Below are 22,800 nucleotides of genomic sequence, written 5' to 3' on the forward strand. Positions count from 1 at the left end.
GTTTTGTTTTGGCCAGTTTTCTTACCAACATTTGTTCAGAACTATGTTTTACATATTTTGGGCTTTGGCTCAACAGTTTTTTGTTTTTTTTTTTTTTAACAGCGCATTTGAAGGACTAGAGGTGAACTTACTTGTTTAAAGGATGGTGTTTTAAAATTGACTTTGGATTTCACTCCCTAGGAAATTTTGCAACTTAAAGCTGTGAAGACCCACGTGGTCTCTAAGGATAAACGAAGCATTGGAATTGCAAAAGTTTTCAATGTGTCTGAAGTAAACTTTAGAGCTTCTTTTTTCTTTCACCCCGTCGGTGTAGGAACGCTGCGGTCCGCGTCTCCGGAAGGTCCACGTGGAACCCCGCGCTGGGTGACCAGTGGTCTTCGGTGCCTCGCAGAAGTGAGGGTCCCTTCCATGGCCTGAGCTTCCGTAAACTTATTCCCGGTCTCAGGAAGCTGAGTTTTACCAGCGCGGCGAAGGCCCGCGCTTTCATCCCTCCGCGCTGCGCGCGCCCGGGTGACAGCATCCCGATTTCCGAAAGGTGGGATTCAGGACGCCAGACCTTTGGCGGCGGCGATCCACTGGCTCAAACCACCAAGCACTTTGCAAGTCCTCGATTACCGCCCAGACGCCCAGCACCGCTTCTACGGGGTGTGAACGCAGCTCGCGCCCGCGCCCCGAGGGCCGCCCAGCACGTCGCACAGTCCAGCTCTGCACCACAGTGGCCGCTGTCACCAACCCAGCCGACACCTGATCGGCGGCGGGGAACCTCGCCCCTCCCTCGGCTTGCGCGTCCCCGCCCATTCGGATTCCAGCGCCCGCCGCCGCCGCCCACGGAGGCTTGTCCCTCGCCGCCCGCCGTAGCCCGGCGCTCGGCCGGCCGCCGTTCCCAAGATGGCCGCGGCGCGCTCGGGTCCTGCGGCGGGCTAGAGGCGAAGGCGGAGCCGAGTCACTCCCGCACTTCGGGGCTCCGGTCCCTCGCGCCAGGCTGCAGCTTACTGCCCGCCGCGGCCATGCGGGGCTCCGTGCACGAATGAAAGAAGCCGCCGCCAAGCTGGTGCCCCCTCCCGCCTTCGCCGTCACCCCTGCCGCCGCCATGGAGGAGCCGCCGCCGCCGGAACCCGAGGCCGAGCCCGGGCGCTGCCTGGCGGCGAGGTGAGTGGCGGCGGCTGCCGACCGCTCGCAGGAAGCGGGTCGGGTCCTGGCCCGAGCTCGCCGGGGCCGAAGGGGGCGTGGGGAGGGAAGCACCCCGGCTCCGCGGCGGCAGGGCGCGGCGCAGTCTGGGGCCGGGGCGCCGCGGCGCCGCGGCCGAGCGACCCCTGCCCGGCCCCGCGCAGCCGCCGGCCCGCCCTGCCCTGGATGCCGGCCGCGCCGCCCCCCGGCGCGAGCTGCTGCAGCGGCCGCGCCGAATTCCTCTCCGCTGGCGGAGCCGCAGTGGCCCCTCACTCCGCCCCCGTCCGAGGGAGGGAGCCGCTCGGGAAGCCAGTGCGTCCCGCAGGCGCCCCGCGCGTCCCTCCTTCCCTCGGTTTGCACCGCGCCCCCGGAAGATGCCGGCTTCTTTCGCGGGGAAACTGCGCTGGGACTGAGCAGTCGCCTGGCCTCTTGGAGGGCCCTTTAGTGTCCTGTGGGGGAAGCGCTGTGCAGATTGTTGCTCGCACGTGCAAATAAAGTAAGCATTGATTTGTGAGAAACTTTGCCACCGCTGGAAGCTCTGAGGCGAACTTTGCTACGCAGAACATTGTTCCACAGAGGCTCTGTTAATTACTTTTATGTCATTATTTTTTTGATTGGGATAATAAATGCACCACAGCTAAGATTTTCCCTCTTATGTGCCTGTTTGTGCGTCCAAATGCCCTCTTACTCACTGTCCTTTGCATCACAGAGTAAATTTGCAAACTACTGCCCCCTGTCCCCTGTAAAGAAAATACTGACAGCACCTCCCATCTTACTATCTTGCTGTATTTAGTTCTAGAAATAAGGCAGTTAGGTGTGCTCTTTCTGCTTTTCCTGCTTAAGGAAATTTTAAACAAATATGTAGTCATATTTAGGACTGAACACAGGAGACACCTTCTTGGTTGTCCTCACTGAATTGGCCCAAACCAGTTTGATTTTCAGTAAAGCTGTTGTTACTTTACTTTTCTTAATTCTAAGATACCTCTGTATAAAGAACAGACTTCTCTAATATAAAGAACGACTTCTCTAATAAAAGAACGGTATAGCGTGTAATGGGAATTACTTTTGAGTTTATCTAGCATTCTTTAGAAGTTTTGTTACATTGTTATATGTGTTAATTCAATTTCGGAGCAATTTTGATCCCTTTAAGCTTTTTTTAAAAATAATAATTGTGAACACTTATTAATTGCTTAAAATTCTTAACACTTATTAAATTACTCATTTAATCTTTACAACACCCCTGTGAGGTAGAACTGTTATTATCTCTTTTTTACATAGGAGGAAACTGAGGCACAAAGGTTAAGTATCCTGCCCAGAGTTCACAGTCGGTAATGAGTAAAGGCCAGGCTGTATAGGCCATGCCTGACCCAGGGTGAGGAAGAGGTGTGATTTCCTTATCCACACACCAGAAGTTAACATTCTGTTGAACTCTACTCTGGGAAAGTGGACCTGAACATTCAGAGGTAAAAGTGAAAAGGGCAAAGAAACAAAAATGTGCTGTAAAAATGGCTGCTTTTCCGTGATGAAGAGAAACCTTGGTATTTCTCTCTTTGTTATAATAAAAATAGGTCAGGATAATGGGCTTTATCCAACTTTAAGTGAACAGCAGTGTACGGAACAAAAAGATCTTAGAAATATTTTTCTTAGCAACATTGCATTTAATTTTACAAAAGCAAATCTGTGAAGCAGATTACTTGATAAAGCTGTTGTTTTGCCTTTATTATGCCCTTATTGTTACCACCTTCTCTTCAGAGCTGACCTCTGATAGACTTCTTGTCAATCTTTGATAAAGAGATGTTGCATGAGTTCCCCAGTTGTTTATTTGAATTTATTTTATGTTTTTAACTATTTTGAAGAAGCTCAATGTGCATATTGAGAATGTGCTAAATGCCACTTTTTGGCACAGTGGAGACCAGTAATGTGGTTATTTGTGCTACCAGGTTAACTGGTTTGTGATAGGCCAGGATAAAGCTATCCTTGTTCATCTACTTTATGTCTGTCATTGATTAGGAAGGTTGTATTAACACAGGTCTTTTGTAGAAGTCAGGCCTGTACGTGTTGGCCTCCCAGGTTTTGTGGCAGATAACACTGCAGATGCCATCTAGCCCATCACATCTGCCTGGTGTGTGTGTTCCTTCTGACAGAGTTACGCAGTGACTTAATGAAGAACACAACAGGTTGAGAAGTGATAGTACTCTATTGTAGTTTTACTGTGTTGTGGTTTGGCTGTGAGGTGTCTCCCAAAAGCTTATGTGTGAGACAGTGTAAGAAAGTTTGGAGAAGAAATGATTGAGTTGTGAGAGCCTTAAACCCAATCAGTGAATTAATCCCCTGATGGATTAACTGAGTGGTACCTGGAGGAGCGGGCATTGGGGGCATGGCTTTAGGGCATACATTTGTATCTGGGGAGTGGAGTCTCTTTCTGCTTTCCTCCACCACACTCTTCTGCTGTGTTCAGCCTCACCTCAAGCCCTGAGAAATGGAGCTGGCCTTCTGTGGACTAAGACCTCTGAACCGTGAGCCCCTAAATAAATCTTTCCTCCTCTACAGTCGTTCTGGTCCCGTCCTTTTAGTCACAGCAGCAAAAAAGCTGATTACAACATGAAGCTTATTGTCAGTCGTGGATATTTCTTGTCCTTATTTTTGGTAAAGAACTTCTAATAAGGACAGCTGTTGTTATTAGTGATTAAGCTTTTAAGTCAACATTCCTTATAATTTCTTTTTCAAGCTTCTGGGTCAGTTCTGTGAGGATCCTGAAATGACTAGGAGAGCAATTAGAAATCATTTGCAACAATTTACCTTTGTGATTTCTTGGATTTGTGCACTTGAAGAAAACACAACAAATTGAATATTAAGTCTGATGTAAAGCTCCTGTCTAACATTTCATTTAAAATATTTATTTTAAATATGGCTTCATTGTTCTTACTTACCTTATATGTCAGTGATCTATTATTAATCAATTATTTTATATAATGGGTTCTTATGAGTTCATTTGAAAAAGTGGGTTTCACTACTAAAAGAGTACTTGAATATCAACACTCTAAGCAAATTGATCTCTCTAACTTGAATGCTTACTTTGAGCCTGCTTGTTTCAGTCTTGACACTGGATGTTGCCTACCATCAGAGAAGCTGTTCACGGAGGGTTGGTGTTGGATGTGCCTCTAGACCAGTATAACAGTAGGTGCCCTTGGTGGGGTGGCTTTTGACAGAGAAGGAGTCACCAGGAACAGTAACAGAGGACTCCAGTGGGGGCAGAAACTTTATGTTGACTCCATTCTGATTCCCTTTAATTGCCGAATTATTGGAAGTTGCTCTACTTCCCTTCCTGTATGGTCTCTTACTGTCTTGTAAATCTTGTTCTGAGCTACTGAAACTTGGGGCTGTGAAGGTCTTGACACTTAACTGGATACACTTGCCTTAATAACTTCCTGTTGCTTAGTAATTCCTCATTCCTTAGTGATTATCTTTTCACTCCTAGTGTCCTTTTGTCTTAGCCTTCTCATTTGACCAGGTGGTGTGTATTCTGCTGGAAATACTTTCTTAAAAAGAAAATGGAAGAGATGTCAGAAAAGGAGATTGGTTGACAATTGTAGGCCATGATAGGCTGCGTCACCTTGGCAGGAAGAGCAAGGTCCGTTCACTGGGCCTCAGCTTCTCAGACATGCTGCTTTACTTAGCTTGGTCTGTGCAGTGACTGTCAGTATGTTCCCTTGCCTGTAAAAGACCCAAGTATAATTAAGAGATGGATTGGTAAAAATGACATTAGCAAGGAAAATCAGTTGAGTGTTCTAAGTGACTAATGGTAGTAGACCAGGGGGATTGGCACAGCCCTTGCTTTTTGTATAAGACACAGGGAGACAAAGTCTAACTCTTAGGGTTTAATTTTTCTAGGTTTCACTCTGGCTGCCCTCCCCCTCCGCCTGCTTCCCTTGTTTGGATTATAGTATGTTTATTATTATCATTATTTATTTTGTTTTTTTGATACCAAGGATTGAACTCAGGGACACTCATCCAATGAGCCATGTCCCCAGCCCTATTATGTATATTATTTAGAGACAGGATCTCACTGAGTTGCTTAGCTCTTTGCTGTTGCTGAGGCTGGCTTTGAACTCGAGTTCCTCCTGCCTCAGCCTCCCGAGTTGCTGGGATTACAGGTATGCACCACTGTACTAGACCTATAGTGTGTTTATTTTTAATTTTCAGTCTTACTTTAATTAAGTTATGACAGACATTGCTTTTCATGCTTTGATTTAGGGTATGTTGTATCCTTGTCCCTTCAAGATATTTATGTAAGAAAGCCTTCAGTAGTATGGTAGAATTTTACAAATATATGTCTCAGAGGATCACCTTATTGTTTCTACTCTTTCCATTACCTCCCTACCTCCATGAAGAATCCTTTGGCATAATTTCTGAAAAAGGTGTGACTAAGATGTCAGTGGTTGGTGCTTGCATACAACTTTTTGAATATTGTGTTCAAAAAGGATTATGATCGTATGTGGTTTTTCTGGATTAAAGTCATCAAGTTAAAAAATGAGAATTCTGTACACCTATGAAAAACTATGTTTTAAAGAATATCTAGTGGAATGGGAAAATGTTCATGATGCATATCTTTTAGGTGGAACTGCATTTTTTTTTTAAGATTCTCAAGTACTTCCAACTGTGTAATATAACCCTCACATGCAAAAAGCAGATTACCAAACAGTATTTATAGCCAGGCATGCTATAAGGTAAACACCTCTAATTCTAGTGACTTGGGAGGCTGAGGCAGGAGAATTGCAAGTTTGAGATTAGCCTCAGCAATTCAGCAAGGCCCTAGCAGCTTAGGGAGGCCCTGTTTCAAGATAAAAATTAAAAGCTCAGTGGTAAAGCACCCTTGGATCCAGTCTCTAGTACAAAACAACAACAACAACAAACCCAACAGAAACAAACAGAATTTACAGAAATAGCAATCCAGATTTGAGAACCTGTTTCTCCACCAGTTTGTCCTACTCCCTACCTTCCTTTTCCTCCACTTGGAAGCATCCTGTCTTTACTGCAGCTACATGGTACAAATTGGAGCTGCCTTTTCTTACAGACTCCTGGCTCTAGGAATGGACATTGATCCAAGCCAGAGTAATAGGTTCTTTCCTAGGGTTTTTCAAATTGGAGCTGGAGGGAGCAATTCTCATTTTAATAACTGAAATATCTTTTGGGAAGACATGAAGCTGCGGTCGATCTCGTGGAAAAGTTGTGTGGTCTCTCAGCCAGTGATGTTAACCCCCAGAGAAAAGCAGGGAGACTGAAAGAGGTCTTTGACCAGTTAGTTGCCTCTTATGCTATATTTTTTTTTTCTTGATTTGACAATACAAACTAATTTTCCTTTCTTAAACTATGAACTTGGGCTTCTTAAAATTCTAACTAATAGTATGATTCTATTTTTAAAAGTATCCACATGCATCAAAAAAGTAAAAAGTGAAGGGTTACATGCCAGTTTTTTCCCCCAATTTTTTAAAATGAACATGTTACATGTTTTATTTTAAAATGAAAATCTAATTATAGATTTTCATTTTCTTAAGTAGTACATTTATACTTTTAAGTCTCCTTTACTTTGAATTGTTACTAAAAGTTGAAATAGATGAGATTCCCAAATTTTAAATGAACTTAAATTTTATTTGTTTTTGGTCTCTCAACATCAGAGCTGAATGTAGCAAGCTGGTGTTCTTTAGTTATTTAGCTCATGTGGGTAACAGAATTTGCAGATTAGAAACAACTTCAGTAGTAACAGAAAAAGGTCTTGCTTTTTGATGTTTTTTTTTTACATTTATAGAACTATTATTTAAAATTTATAATTGTGTTTCTCAGCATGTTATATTAAAATGCCTTCTCCTTTTTCATATTTGAAATGACTTTTAAAAAAATATTTTTAGTTGTAGATGGACACAATACCTTTATTTTATTTATTTATATGGTGCTGAGGATCAAACCCAGTGCCTCACTTGGGCCAGGCAAGTGCTCTGCCACTGAGCCACAACTCCAACCCTGAAATGACTTTATTTTTATGTGAACATTATTCTGCTGGAAAAAATGAGATATGTACAGTCTAAGATCCCTACAGACCTCAGGCTTGGGTAACAGAGTGCCTTTTAATATTTATTCACAAACAAGCAAAATGAAAATTTATTTTGACTTAGGAGCACATTCACTTGTCCTATTTTACAGACATCAGCAGGTATATTAGTCTCTTGGATCATATAGATGCCACATACTTATAAAGTAGCAGGGCATCTCTTAAGAATATATTAGGCCTTTTGTCAAAAGTATTTCATAAACAGACTTCATTTCAGCATTATTTCAGAAGGGGTAAGCTTTCTGTAGAGAAAAGTAAATGTGATGCTTCTAAGCTGATGGGGTTGCTGTTTTTGTTGGGAGCTATTCTGCATGTGAACAGACTGTTTGGCCATACTGCTGAAATAACTGTATGTGGAACTTTCTAAATAGAGGACAGCTAGTTTACAGATGTCAAATTAGTAGAAATTGCCAACCTTTTTAGTCTTTGAGTGGGGGAAATTATGAAAGAAAATTTGGTACATTTTTATTTAAAATTTAAAGTCTTATGTAGGAAGATAACTTACCTTGGTTTTCTCATAACAATTTTGGCATTAGCTTGTTAAATATATAAGTATTTAGTTTTTACTTGAGGAATTACGCATTTACCAATGCAAGTCTTACTGGGTAGGACACTTAATGTTCATTTTACCCTATTTATTCCCAGCCACTGCTTGTAAGAGTTACAAGAGATGAGAGCTGGGAGGGACCTTAGAGGCCATCTCTGCTGTGCCTCTCATTTCACAGGTGAGGAAACCTGCCTAGAGAGGCTGCAGCTGCCCCAGGTCACAGCTTATAATCAGTTCTGCAGGCTCTTGCTTCCCTTTCCCTTGAGTCATCCTGTGCTCCGATTAGGGACCAAAGCCAAAGGTGTTCTTTAGCCACCTGGCTCACCCAGCCCAGCTCCAGCTCAGGTCCACAGGAGCAGGTACTTGCCACTGAGCGATGCTCTTTTTTTTTTCTCTCTCTCTAGATTAATTTGACTTTTTAGGATCAAGTAGAGGGGAAGGATTCATTTTCAGAGGAAAAAATATGTTGAGGAAAAAAATGAAATTGTGCCAGGAGTAGTGGCTCCTCCTTGTGATCCCAGTAACTCAGGACAGCTGAGGCAGAAGTATTGCAATTTCAGGACCAGTCTCAGCAGCTTGGCCAGGCCTTAAGCAATTTAGTGAGACTCTGTCTTCATCTAAAAAATAAAAGGGCTGGATGTAACTTAGTGGTAAAGTGTCCTAGGTTCAAGTCCAAATACTAAAAAATAAAAAAAGAGAAATCCCAAGCTTATTATACACAACTTTTTTTTTTTCCTCCATGAACCTTTAGTTCACAGAATAAAGAGCCATTGTTCAAACCTTTTTAGATAAGTTATTCTTTTCTGTGTTGTCTTTAGTGCAAGCAGGAATTAAGATTAGAATATCTGTCAGTGGTATTGGTTTTAAAATTATGGTGATTGAGACTACAGTAAGAAATGTATTTTGCAACAGCATTTGTGTGCTGTACAGCTGAAATAAAAATCTGTGAAATAATATTTGACCTTGCAATATATGATGCACTCTGATAATTCTTATTCTGTTCTTAAAAAGTGTCCATCATGATCTAAATTGATTTTACTACCATAAATGGTTTTTAACCCTTGGCTTAAAAAACATGGTTCTGCTGAAAAGGAAGGATGCTGTCATGCTTTGTGCCTTGTCCCTTGAGACTTGAGTCAGAAGAACAAGTACAGTATACATCCACTAAATGGTCAAAAGGAATTTTGAAGAAGTTAGGTAAGATTAGAATCGGAATACTTTTTCCTTGAAACCAGCATTGTTTGTTCCCTGAAGGCAGGAGTAGGAATGCATCTTAGCCTGTCTCACCCTTTTGCTGCTTGTGCTTACACTACAGGAATCACAAGACCAGTGTAGAATTTGAGATTAAGTTAGGGTAGAATTAGGGTGGGAATATGTGAGTGCTTTAGATGATTTGTTCATTTTCCTCTAAAACAAAATGGCGTAGTCCTTGAAAAAAAAAATGGAACTCCTTTTTCCTTGACACACATGCATATGTGTGTGAGTGTGAGTGTGTGTGGGTATTTGTTAGGGGAGGGCAGTTTCATTTCAGGTCTTCTCTTAAGCAATGCTTGCTTTAGTGTCAACCTTGATACCTCCAGCTTCCCATAGATTGGAGGTCCTTCTGTTTACATTTGTAGAGCCCCCTATAGTTTTGTGTCATGTTGAATGCCCCATTTGCAGTAATTTGTGCTTATGTCTGTTTTGTATATCTTACTGATATCTTTTGCCATCAGTACACATGAAACTAATAATAGGGACATTATTTTGCTTTATTTCATATCCAAATTCCTGGCACAGTAGGCTCTCTCTGCGCTGATGCTTGTTGGATGGAAGAGGCAGAGAACATACTGGTTAGAACATAGGCTTCAGTATGAGCCTTTGAATCACTTTTTGGTTACTAGCTGTATGATTGGGGGAAAGTTATTTAGCCTTTCTCAGTCTTTTATTTTTAAGCAAAAATAATAATATAAAGCATATACTTTCTAGGTTGTGATTAAGATTTAGTGAAACAATACCGTGTATATAGTAGGTATGAGCAATCATAATTATACTTGTGCTTTTTTTTTTTTTTTTGGTTTAGGTGAAAAAGGGGAAATCCCATTGTAGTTAATTTCCTTAAAAAGTCATCATATGTGCATTAAAGCTAGATGCATTTTTAAAATAGCTGCAATAATCTGTTATTAAGACTTCCAACCCCATGTCTGCAGAAGGCATAGAAATGAAAAAAAAGTGTTTGGGGACTCAGCTTTTCCAAATTCCCTTTTTTTTTTTTTTTTTTGCTTCCATTGTGACTTATTTTGCATATTATTCTTACAAGAGTTTGGAATTCTGACTAGCTTTTGGAAGATCATAAATCATGCTACTGAATTAAGAAGTGTAATACTACTGGTTAAGCTACTTGTTTAGATGTCTTTCTCATTGGAAGTCCTTTTTAAGTTGTTCATTTAACTTAATGTATTTTTATTTAGATTAATGCTATTTTCTTTTTTTAAATGTTAAATGGTATAGTTAAAAGTAGTGTTTTTTCAGATTGATCCAACTGCTGCCTCGGAAAAGTTAAGGGGATCTGTTCACTTAAAGTAAATCAGAAATCTCTCTGGTTATGAAAGAAGCAGAATTCCATTATGGAAAATATTAAAAGTAAAAGAATAACCAACTATAATCCTATCATCTAAAATGTTTATCACTAATATGTTGGCATATTTATTTTCTGGGTTTTGTCTATGAGTGTGTGTAATTTTCCCCCCCTTCTATACAGTGTATCTTTACAAACTGCTATATCCTTTTCCTATAATTAAACAATGGCAAATATTGTTTTTATCTGTCTCATGATTAAATTATTTGATACTATATTTATAATATGTGGTTATTGTTGAGAGCCACAGCCGAGTCGGCATTTTGCCAGAAGTAATGGTTGAGAGGCGAGCCATTAAGATGATGTGCCCAGCCAGACTGCGGCAGTTTATAACATGATTCCACTTGTAATTAATGACTTGATAAAGATATTTATGTAAATTTTTTTGTATTCCAGGTTATTTCTTTAGAATAGATTCTAGTTATAAGATATTTAGAGTTTTAAGGTTCTTGAGAAATAGTGCCACATTTCTTTATAGAAATGTATTAAGTTATTTTACTTATATGAAAAACAGATGCTCTGGACAATTTCATTTACAATAGCAAGTCCACTAAATTGTTATGTTATATATGTATAGTGTATTAGTCTGCTTTTTTTATATTACTATAACAAAATACTTAAGGCAATCTAATTTTTATAAAATAAAGAAGTTTATTTAGTTTAGTTTTAGAAGCTGGTAGTCTAAATATCATGGTGCAGTTTGTGGTGAGAGCCTCCCTCGGCTGCATCAGTTCGTGGCAGACAGTAATGGTGGGAATGTATGTGAGTGAGAAATCATTGTCAGGCACAAAAGCAGAGTGAGACTGGAATCCCAAGAGAACTACCCTAACCCTTCCGAGGGCCCATCTTCATTTGTCTTAAGGACTAGTCCTCACTTCTTAAAGATCCTCCCCCCCATTTCCTGGTACTGTTGCCTGGAGACCAAGATCCCAACACAGAAACCTTGGACAGACCATGTCCAAGTCGTAGCAGGTAGCTTAAAAGAAAGGGTTTATTTATATATCCAACAAATAAACATTAATAACAGCAACAATAGTCCAAACAAAACCCACAGTCATCCTGTATCAGTTATTTCAGTCCTATGTAATTTTTGTTCTCTTCAATTAGCAGTCTCATGAATCCATGTTCCTTTTGACTGGAGTTCTAGAAATCCTAATTCAGTACACTGTTATTTTCTCAGAGTTGTTTAAACATGCCCTTGAAGACCTGCACCCCAAAGTACCTGGCATAGTCCTTTGGCATGGACCCTGAGACAGCCCTTTCTTTGTTGAGGACAAGACTCTGGCATAGCTCACTGCAAGTACTGTTAGGAGGCTGCAGAGCAAAACAAAGCCCTGTCTGTAGATGACAGGAGAGCTTCAAGTGGCTTCAGGCATACTACTGATAATTTTCAAAAGTGAAAGGCCCAAAGAGGATTCCTGATAAGAGTAAGGTAATTGATAAGTATGTTTGGTGGTTCTATGACAATATGAAACAAGAAAAAAGTCAGTCCAAAAAAATTTTGGACAGAATGTTTACAAACATAATGATTAATGCAATTTTCAAGGAAACATGCATGTTACCTGTAATTTATAAAAATGGAAATACATCTTTACAGAGGAAAAAAGAAGCTCAGATATAAGATAGTCCTTATGATATACCAAGCATTATTGGAATATACCAAGAATACATCAAGAACACCAAGTAAAAAGATTGTTTAAGTCTGGAATGTGTCCTAAATATATGTATATTAATAAAAATTCATAGATAAATGATATGAATCTCCTGAAAACCTTTAATCTTAGGCTAGATGGTGGCACAATCTGCAACCAGCTGCTCAGGAGGCTGAGGCTGGAGGGCTAGATTCAAATTAAAGAAGTTGAGATCAAGTGAAACTTTAAAAAAACACAACTGAAATTGTGACAATGTTGTTTACTTGTCTCATATCAAGCAAAGTAGCACTCAGACACTGATAAATGGAAATGTGTCATGGTCAGTGAGAGAATTGACAATTGTCTGCAGCAAACAGCGTCTGAAATACTTATACAACGTTAAACCTGTGCAAACTTAACCTAGGAAGTGCTCAGCATCTTTTCTGATTTGATAATTCATCAATAGTGACATATAAAATAATCCCAATTATTTCTAGCATCTTTTTTTTTTTTTAATTTTCACCCCTATAAAAGGGTGATTTTCCAGGAGCCCTCTGGGAAATCTTAAAGACAATTCTAGGTGGAAAAGATACTACTTATAATTTGATTTGGGAAAGGTATCAGTAGTTGTCAGAAGATTTCAATGTTTCAAGATGGGATCAAGGTCATCAAGAAACAGTAGTTGGCTATATGTTTAACCTCAGTGACAATACAAACTTTAAACATAGACAGGTTAATGATTGGAAAGAAATTTTCTAAATGAAACACTTTTTTTTTTTCATAAATGATCAAGGATACAGTAGGTCAGCAAAAACCATAGAAGATTATGCCAATAAATCACAGAATCTTTGCTATCTAGACAGATTACACAGAAAGTAAAAAATAACTTATAACTTTCTTGTAAGAATAGGTCATAATCTAAGAAACCTTTGATACAAATTTTAGTTTTATATCAATATAAAACTGATATAGAACTAAAATTTGCTTTTTTTATATCAGCATGATATTTGATACTAAAGATCTTTTTGAAAACTTTATTTTAAAAAAGTCAGTTTTGACTTTGAGAAATAAAATTCTCTTTTAGTGAGCCTTCTATAACTTTCTGTATCCAAATGAATGTATTCATTAATCAACTCATGATAGTCTTTTGATAGCATATAAAAATAGGAAAGGTATATAAACAAATTATATTTAGTAATGTTCTAGTACTCTAAGGTCTAGGTATCTAGTGGATAACTCAATCTAGTATCAATTAAAGTTTTAAGTTATCGAAAGATTTAGCTTTCTTAACTATTTTTGAAATAAAGTTTGTCAACATAATGACTCAATGGTGTGGTGGCAGTGGTGCTTTCCTGTAATACCAGTGACTTGCAAGGCTGAGGCAGAAGGATCACACGTTCAAGGCCTGTGTGGTCAACATAGCGAGACTTTGTCTCAAAATTAAAAGGCCTGGAAATGTGACTCAGTGGTAAAGTGCCCCTGAGTTCAATCTCTGATACAAAAAAACAAAACAAACAAAAACAAGATTCAATATGGATAAATGAGAATTTATATTTTTATAATCTTAAACATTAAGTAGAAGTTCCATGAGTAAATCTGTATAAGTTTAGGAAGGACATAAGTAGAATAGAAATCTATATGTATATTGTAAGTAGTGAAAAGCAAGGAAAAAATTAGCTGTTTATATTAAATTGACAATATAAACTAGTCTCATTTTCAAAGATTTGAATTATTATTTTTTGGTATTGTGGATTAAACTTAGAGGCACTTAACCACTGAGCCACATTTCCAGCCCTTTTTATATTTCATTTTGAGATAGGGTCTCAGCAAGTTACTTAAGGTCTTGCTGAATTGCTGAGGCTGACTTTGAACTTAGTCTTTTTGCCTTAGCCTCAGAGTCACTGGGATTACTGGTGTATACCACTGCACTCAGCCATTTGAACTCGAATTCTTAAACTGTTTCTGAGTTAGTTTCCGTATGATACTTCTTTTTTCCCCCCTCATGTTGAATTAAAGGTTCAATTTCCTTAATCTCTGGCAATTTTAGGAATATTTAGTTTATAGATGTACTTATTTATCTGCAAACCATTCTGGTTTCCAGAATGGGAATTCATATATATATATTTATTTTTTTGGTGGTGTTGGGGATTGAACCCAGGGCCTTGTGCATATGAGGCAAGCACTCTACCAACTGAGCTATACCCCAGCATTCAGAATAGGACTTCTTTAAGAGATTTTATAATCTAATTCGATATCTACCTAGAGGTAGGAAAATATACACTCACAAAATGAGGGGTAAAAACCTTTCTGAATTACAGATACAGAAGCATGGAGACACAAAGAGAATGCTTTGTACATAGTCAGTTTAAAGCTTTAAGATGAAGCATAAACACAGAAGTATAAAATTCACCATTTAGAAAACAACTTGTGGCAGACATGAAATTCTTAATTGATTGGAGCTCAGAATGAACAAGTAAGAAAAGCTAACAAACCAGATGCTTGTTGTCTTTTAACCAACAGAGATGAGATCACTATAACCCATTAGTTTGGTTGTAGAGATTAACAAATGTCCAGATCCTGAAACCCAAAGAAGTCAGCAATTGAAATAAAGCACTCCTCAGAAAGAATCAAAGTTAGTTTCTTACTGTGCTACTCATGGACAAGGTTCGAAGCACAGTTTTGAATGGGACTCAGTTTAAGAGACATTATAATCTAATCAGGAGCTGGACTCACTGTTTGAGTCACAGGACCCAGAGGGGTCCCTGAAGCCTTGTTACTTGGCGAAGTCATTGGGGTCTGCAGCAGGGCCTTCCTGACTCCTGCACCAAAGCTTGAAAGGCAAAGTGTGTCTTGGGGGTTAAGATGATTTTTTTCCCCTAGGCCACCAATGGGAAGAGTGTGAGAAGAGTGAGTTTTTACAGAACATGGGGATCACTGAGGAAGGGTAGAGGACATTTTATCTCTCAATATCAAGGCTATGTCTGTCCTTGGAACACAAAGGAATTTCTGTCACTCTCATAAGGAGCTCAGGGCTCAGATACAGTTCCACAGTTGTCACCAGTGATGTGTTTTGAGTACCCAGCTTGCTGTGTCTTTTATAACGGAGTGTCTTTGTTTGTGTCAAATAGTTTGAAGTAATTAATTGAATTATAAATATCTGGACTCTGAAATCCTGTTAAAAAGTTTTCTCTCATTTAAAAAAATTGCTTTGCTTCATATTTACATTGCTGCATCTACTCTTGAACAGACTTCACATCTAGTTGTTTTATGCTTCTTGAAATTGATCTTTCAGAGAGTAATATTTCATCAACTACAAGAGTCCATTGATTGTAAGATGCACCATGATTTTATGTATCATTAAAGAAAAAGCAACTGCAATTAAACTGTGAGATAGTGCTTTTTAAAAAAATACTGATTGTAAGATATAATGCAACATCAAAAATGTTATGATATAGGAAAAATCTGTTTTAGAAATGAATGAAATATGCCTTGAATCTTGATTTCAATTAAACTTGTAATCTGATCTGTATGGTATGGCAAAGCCAATGACTTCTACCTCATGAGCCTAGTCACAGGATTCATGTGACAAACAGTAGAAAGAACATGCTGATTTTTATTGTATGATATTGGGTGTAACCATGGTCTACAGTAGGAACCTCTGTTGAAAAGTAACTGTGTATGATTGCCACTGTGTGTTATTTCGGTTTCTCTTCCAGGGAACTATTTGTGATCTTAACAAGTGTTTTGTTGGACTTTTCTTTTTTTCTTTCTTTTTCTTTTTTTAAATTGCTTTTATTTTTAAAATACATGACAGTGGAATGCATCATAATTCTTATTACACATATAGAACACAATTTTTCATATTGTTGGACTTTTCTTGGTACTGAGGATTGAACCCATGGGTGCTTCACCACTAAGCTATACCCCTACTCATTTTTTATTTTGAGACAGGGTCTTGCTAAATTTCTGAGGCTGGCTTCAAACTTGCAATTCTCCTGCCTCAGCCTTCTGAGTTACTGGGATTATAGGCTTGTGCCACTGTGCATGCTTGTTGGACTTAAGGTGTTTCTTTCACTATTTGAAGGTGTTTCTTTCACTATTTTAAACAATATTATAAGCTTGTTTTAGCTCAGTCTTTATGTATATTCAAGATGTTTTATTAGAATAAAATTCTGGAAGAATAATTACTGTGACAAAGACTATGTCTGTATTTTAGTTATTATTTGTTTTATTCTTTATGTTCAGGATTTTACTGACTGATAATGTTTTATTTTTAAAGATATTGATTTATATTGTCAAATGTTTTTCAGGACATTTGTGCCAATTTCTGCCAAGAATATGAATTTATTCTTGCCATTACAATTATAATTTGTAAGTCTGCCAGTTTGATAGGTTAAAAATAACTTTATATACTTAAATTTTAAGAAAGTTTTATTTGTGGGGCTAAATGCTATCCTATTAATGAACTGTTTACATTTCTTCCTATCATATTTTAAAAATTATTCATCTGTCTTTTTTCTCTTGACTGCAAACTACTCAAGGGTTGTAACAACCACCTTGGATGTTCTCTTCAACCGTAAGGTGCCTGGTATTGTTTCTACCATGATGTGCCCCTGATGTATTTGGTAAATGAATGAATAAATTTGTTTATGGATGTATTGGAACATCATAGGATTATATTCTTTTAATATATTTTGGTTTGTTATGCCTTTCTAAAAACATTTCTTGAATTAGTTGTGTAATAAATAGCCTCAAGTTGCATTTGATTAGAAATGATTCCTATGGCTCTTCCACACTACGCACAACCATTCCCGAAAGTGGCACAGAAATGGCATCAAGAAAGCCCTCTCATAAAGATATGATTCTTTTAAGGGGGGCAGACTCCAAGTTCCTGAGAAATATGCATTTTGTCAAGAAGCACAACAAGAAGGGCCTGAACAAGATGCAGGCAAAAAACGCCAAGGCTGTGAGTGCAGGTGCTGAGGCTCTCAAGTCTAGGGAGGTTAAGCCCAAGATGCCAAAGGGTACCAGCCACAAGCTTGATCACCCTGCTTTGCTTGCTCATCCTAAGCACGGGAAGTGTGCTTGTGCCCACATGGCCAGGGATTGAAGGCTCTGCAGGGCAAAGCCCAAGCCCAAGCCCAAGCCGCAACTCCTGCTCCAGCATCAACTCCAGTTTGGGTTCCAGCTCCTGCCCGCAAGGGTGTTCAAGTCCCTGCAAACGCTCCATAGTAAAAGCCTCTGTGAATGTGAGGACAGAAGGACTGGTGTGACCCCTGAGCCCCTGTTTACAGGGAAACAACAACATATTTGCCCCACCCCCAACCTTAGAAAATGCATTTTAAAAGACATTTTTATCCATTAAATTTCTTCTCTAGGTCTTTGCCCATTTAAGTGAATTGTGCTGCTGCCTTTCCTTTATTTTAATTGGAGCAGAGGAGCTTGACAGTACTAGTATGCTTAGGTTTAAAAATCAGGTTACTAATCACTTTGCTCTATTTACTTCATTAGCCCTTGTTAAATATTCAAACCCTAAAGTTTGTTTGAAAAGTTTAAAGAAGAATTTTGCCACATAGGTCTCTGAGAGCATTTTATGTAGTGTTTAGACTCACAAGTCTGAATTTTTGAGTCATGGCTTATTAAGGTTGTGAGGTTTTGTTTTGTGGGTAGAGCTTGGGATGTGCATGTGCTTTGCATGCCTTTCACTCGCCAGAGTGTTTACAGTGTATGGCCCTGAGAGTGCAATTAAGGCAGCCATCAAGGTAAGAATGCTGGTGTGGGTGCCTTGACACTACACTTGTAGGGAGAGACCAACAGAAGAAAGCCAAGGTGTGTGGAGAGTGAGGGGTCATCCCATTCAATAGGGTCATTGGAAGGAAGTTTAAAAAAATTTTTTTTAAAGTAAAATGCCTTTAAGGTCAGTTTCTATGGAAGAATAATCCAAATTGACTCCTTAAATGAAGGTTTTCCAAATAAACACTGAAGTTAACTGGGAGTAAATAAAATGACAGTATAATGATTTTTTTTTTCCCCCAATGAAGTCAAACTTATTTTCCAGGAGTAAATTGTGGGACTTTCTTGAAACAATGGTGGCAATAGATTTTATGTAAACGTATAAAAACAATATCTTTGCTTGGCAAAGTAGAAATATGACTTTGTATTGGTTATCTTTTCAAGCTTTGCTTCCTTCACACTTAATTTTGGATATTATGTCTTGAACAAAAAAATAATTTATAAACTATTATTATATTCATTTATCTAAAGAATTAGGATGTCAGAAATAAATTGGGAAAACATACTTCAGGAATGCCAGGAATACTTGTTATGAAACTTAACCCGGAACTGAGATTTTACTTTAAAAGAAGCCCTCTGGTTTTACTCAGCTGTTTGAGTATCTGAGTATTATCTAACAGGGGAAAAAAAAAAAGGAAAGAGTATGTGTTTACCAAGGAATAATTACTATAAAGGGAGAGTAATCAGCCTGGCCATAGGAATGAAATTTAACTATTACTAACTAGTAGTCACTGGTCGCTTGTGAGTGCATCTTAGCATGAAATCTGACTTCCCATTCCAGCTTTTTACTGAGAGTAAAGGTCGGCTCTGCCTAGTGACCAGGCCCAGGGAGCTTTCTGAGTTTAGATCATCCCACCCTCAGATTAAGCTGAGTAGGGAGCCTGTGAATGTCTGAGAGGCCATATTAGTGATGTCACCCTAATTCGCATCTGAACACAGATTTGCTCTTCCTCAGAAGCCAGATTTGAACCATAGGTAGTCAGCTTGAAGTCCAGATCAGCTAGTCCTGCTGAGTCCCTTTCCTCTTAAAGTAGTCTCCATCCACACGGAATTCTGCTCCGTTTCCATTCCCAGGCTTCTGTGTTCTTCCTCCATTTCTTTTCTTTTTTGTTGGCATGTCTCTTGAACAGTTTTATACTTCCCAGATAGGTCATCTTTTATTATATGAATAAAGCCTAAAATAAGGCATGTCGTGCGTTCAAAGTATCTGTACTTTAGTTGAGGAGAAGAGGTAAGGTAGAGGGAACTTTGTAGTTCATGGTTTAGTGCAAGAATAGTGATGTACTCGTGTGCATAATCTTCCTGTGTCATCATATAAGCAGTATACCATTATTTTATGTAATTACTGCAGTGAACATAAAAAATCGATGTACATTTCATATGGGAAATATGAGGCCTTAAGAGATGTTTTAGGACAGAGTACCTAGAACCACATCTCAAGTCCATATTATAGTTTGGAGTCTTTAGTTCTCCATTTTATATACTCTCTCCTTTAACATAAATATGAAAAGATATGGTAAAATTTTTAAATGATAGTTGATTACGTCAATAAGAGAGCACAAGAATGATGCCAAGTGGATTATACAGGGATAGGAAAGAGTTTTCTGAGGCTGAAGTGGGCACAATGTCTTATTTGAATATATTGTGAGCATTTACCATGTAGTAAAAATGTCAAACCATTTAAATTATTACTCTTTTCTTGTTCTAGAGAGCACTGCAGGGGAGCTCTTGGTTCACAGTCAGTCTGCTGGTAAAGCCTGTTGTCAAGGAGTTCCTTGTGCCAAGATGGTGTAATGTGCAGGTCAGAGGCAGTGCTTACCATGCTATCCTTTTCCCAGTTTTGGGCATTACTAAAAAGTTATTGCTAGTTTAATGGGCCAGAAAGAGCTGTCGAGTTTTAATGGAGGTGTCTGATTACTTGCATAGGTGGAACAGTTTTCATGTTTTATTGCTATTTAAATATTTGTGATCTATTTTTTTTAACTGGTATCTTAAAGTTTTTCTTGCCAGTTTTAATGAGACATTTTTATAAGTTAAGGAATATCTTTCACCAGTTGAACTTTTAATATGGCTTATTTTTTTAAATATTGAAGTTTCAAATATTCACATAGTTGCATCGTTCCTTTGAAATTCTTTTCTATTTTTTTTAAAGCTAGAAACTCTAGCACATAAAATTAAAGGAAATAATTTCAGACTTGTTTTCTTGTGAAATATTGTATACTGTAAATTATAAAAATGTTTATAAATACAGTTTGTACATCTCTGTAAACCTTGCTATAGTAGTTGCGCACATAGGCCCTGGGTAGATATCTAGGTGGAAAGAATAGAGTGGTACCAGAGAGTTGTCACTGCTAAGACGTTTCTAATAGTCTTACTAATTCTGGGCATCTCTTCCTTTACATTCTCAGCATGCTCTCATTTTCTGAGGATGAATGAACTAATAAAAAACAAAGTGCCCTTTCCTTTTAGGCATCTTAAACAAAGTTTGGGCTCCTTTTTGCACCACTGAGTTTTATACCTTATGTACCTGGTAAGGACTTTCTCCCTGGAAATGGTATTTGAATGAGAGTTACGGTAGAACCTGGCATAAGCTTCCCCCTGCCATTGTTTTAATGTAAGTAGGATTGTCTTTTTACATATCAGCTAGGTTTTTGGTGCTTTTCAAATTAACTTTTCAGAATTTGAATATGGGTGATTAAAATGAGTTACTTAGGCTGTGCAGAGATCTGTATCGTGGTTTGCTAAATTTTTTTGCTATTCATTTTCTTAAAGAAACAATAGGTGAAGTAGTCCTTTCTTTGTTTTAGGTGCTGAAAACTTGTACTAATCTGAGAGTTTGTGTGTTTGAATTCTGTACTACCAAAAGTGTTGTATCTCTGGGACATTTCTCTGTTAAACTGGAATTGGAATTTACATGGAGAGTAAGAGAACTATAAGAGTAGAAATCTTACCCTTACTTAATTTTAAAAAATAACTTTATTATGACATAATTTGTATCCCATATAATCCATCATTAATCACTTCAGAAAGAAACCCTCTACTCTTTAACAATGCCCAACCCCTTCCAATATCCATCCCTCCTAATCCTAAGTGACCACTAATTTACTTTCTGTCTCTGGATGTTTGCCTGTTTTGAGTATTTTATGTAGATTAAATCATGTAATGTGGTCTGTTATGACTGGCTTTTCTCACCTTAACATAATGTTTTCAAGTTCCATTCATGCGCATGTGTCATACTTCATTCCTTTACATGTTTATCCACTCAGCAGTTGATAGACATTGGATTGTTTCTACCTTTTGGCCCTTATGAACAGTGCTACTATAATACATCCATGTGTAGGTTTTTATGTGGAAGTGTTTTAATTTTTCTTGCATATATACCTAGGAGTAGAATTGCTGGTCATGTGTCCCAAAGTGGCTTAACCATTTGGCATTCACACCAGCAGTGTATGAGAATCTGATCTTGCCAAGTCCAATACTTGTTATTATCTGACTTTTTGACCATCTGATGGATGTACTATGCTTCTGTTTGGGTTTAATATCCTTTAAGGTGGTGATCATCTTTTTAGGTGCTTGTTGGTTATTGTGTATCGATATTGAAGGATCTTTATTTTTTGTCTTTCTATTACTGAGCCGGAAGAGTTCCTCATATATTCTTTTTAGTTTTTGCAGTATTAAGGATCAACTCCAGGGCCTTAAGCTTGCCTACTGCTGAGCTACCTCTGCAGCTCTGTGTCATCTTTATACAGGTGTCTATCAAATTAATGGTTAAATCTTTGGTCCATATTGGATGAATTTTATTTGGTGTGAGATTAAGTCTGACTTTATTCTTTTTCATGTAGCTGGTTGTCCCAACACTTACTGATCTTAGCACCTCAGTTGAAAATCAGTTAGCCATAGATAGAGGTTATAGCTGTACTCTCAATCAGTTCTATTCTGTTGATCTGTGTATCTATACTTATGCCACTTCTACACTATCTTTATTACTCTTGTTTTGTGAGTTTTGAAATTGGGAGAGTGAGTCCCTAAATTGTATTCTTTTTCAAGATTGTTTTGATTGCCTTTATCTGTTATAATCCTTTGTATACTTGTGTCTAGAATAGTGCTTAGCACGTGGTAGCTTTTAGTAAATATTATTTCTTTGGATGGTTTAAAGTAACCCATTCATCTGGAATTTGCATAGTAAATTGATTTCTCTCAATAGAATTTTCCAATTGTGTTTTAACTTTTCCCCCCAACATTTCGTAACATGTTAAAACTTTGTCAATAAAAGTTTCTAGTAAAAATTATATTTATCATGGGAGTGATTATTTATTAAAGGTCTTATGTGCTTTGAACAAAGAATCATAAAGATGAGAAAAAAGAATGGCAAAGGCTAGTTAAAATTTTTCTTGTTAAATATAAGTTTCCAGGAGTGAGTAAAGAAAAATTTGATGCTAAATTTGTTTGTGATAATTGACTTTCCCTCTCAGTAGTAGAGATTGGAGTAATAGAACTACTTATTATTTTTCTGACAAGCCCAGAGGAACTGCGAAAGTGCTGCTAAAGTAACTTTTAGCAAGTAAAAGTTACTTGTTTTTGTTTCTGGTACCATCTGTAGTTGAGAAATATATCATTTTGAATTGGGGTATTTGGTATTTTAAATGGTATCTGCTCTGTCTGCTAAATTGTTAAAATTTTAGACTTTTTATATCCTTTATTAGATCCACAAGGAATCTCATAGAAGTCATGGGGATTGCTGCAAAACAAATGGGTTGAATTTGACTATCTTTAAATATTATAACTTCCCAAACTAGATGATTTTTGCCTTTTTATCCAGGCCAAGCAAGTGGTCTTCTGGGAGAAGGCAGATTGGAGTTTGGAAGGCTAAGAGATGGAAGTACATTCTTGGGAGGAGTTTTATCCTTTCAAGACTTGTATTCAAGCTTGGTTAAGATTA

The 22,800-nt window shown here is 38.1% G+C and overlaps 1 protein-coding gene across 6 annotated transcripts in view; it reads left to right on the forward strand.

Moving 5' to 3' along the window:
• The first annotated feature begins 852 nt into the window (after positions 1 to 852).
• The window catches only part of MAP3K4 (mitogen-activated protein kinase kinase kinase 4), a 105,431-nt gene continuing 83,483 nt past the window's right edge, over positions 853 to 22,800 (forward strand). For 3 of the 6 annotated variants that reach the window (XM_081294353.1, XM_081294355.1, XM_081294356.1), the window contains exon 1: positions 853 to 1,149. In XM_081294353.1, coding sequence (XP_081150479.1) covers positions 1,028 to 1,149 — 122 coding nt within the window. In that variant the 5' untranslated portion in view covers positions 853 to 1,027. The remainder of the gene's footprint in view (positions 1,150 to 22,800) is intronic. The other 3 variants (XM_081294351.1, XM_081294354.1, XM_081294352.1) reach the window with 1 other exon arrangement.

The sequence above is a fragment of the Spermophilus citellus genome (assembly GCF_964194105.1).
Source record: "Spermophilus citellus genome assembly, chromosome: 5".
Classification (NCBI taxonomy): Eukaryota; Metazoa; Chordata; class Mammalia; order Rodentia; family Sciuridae; genus Spermophilus; species Spermophilus citellus.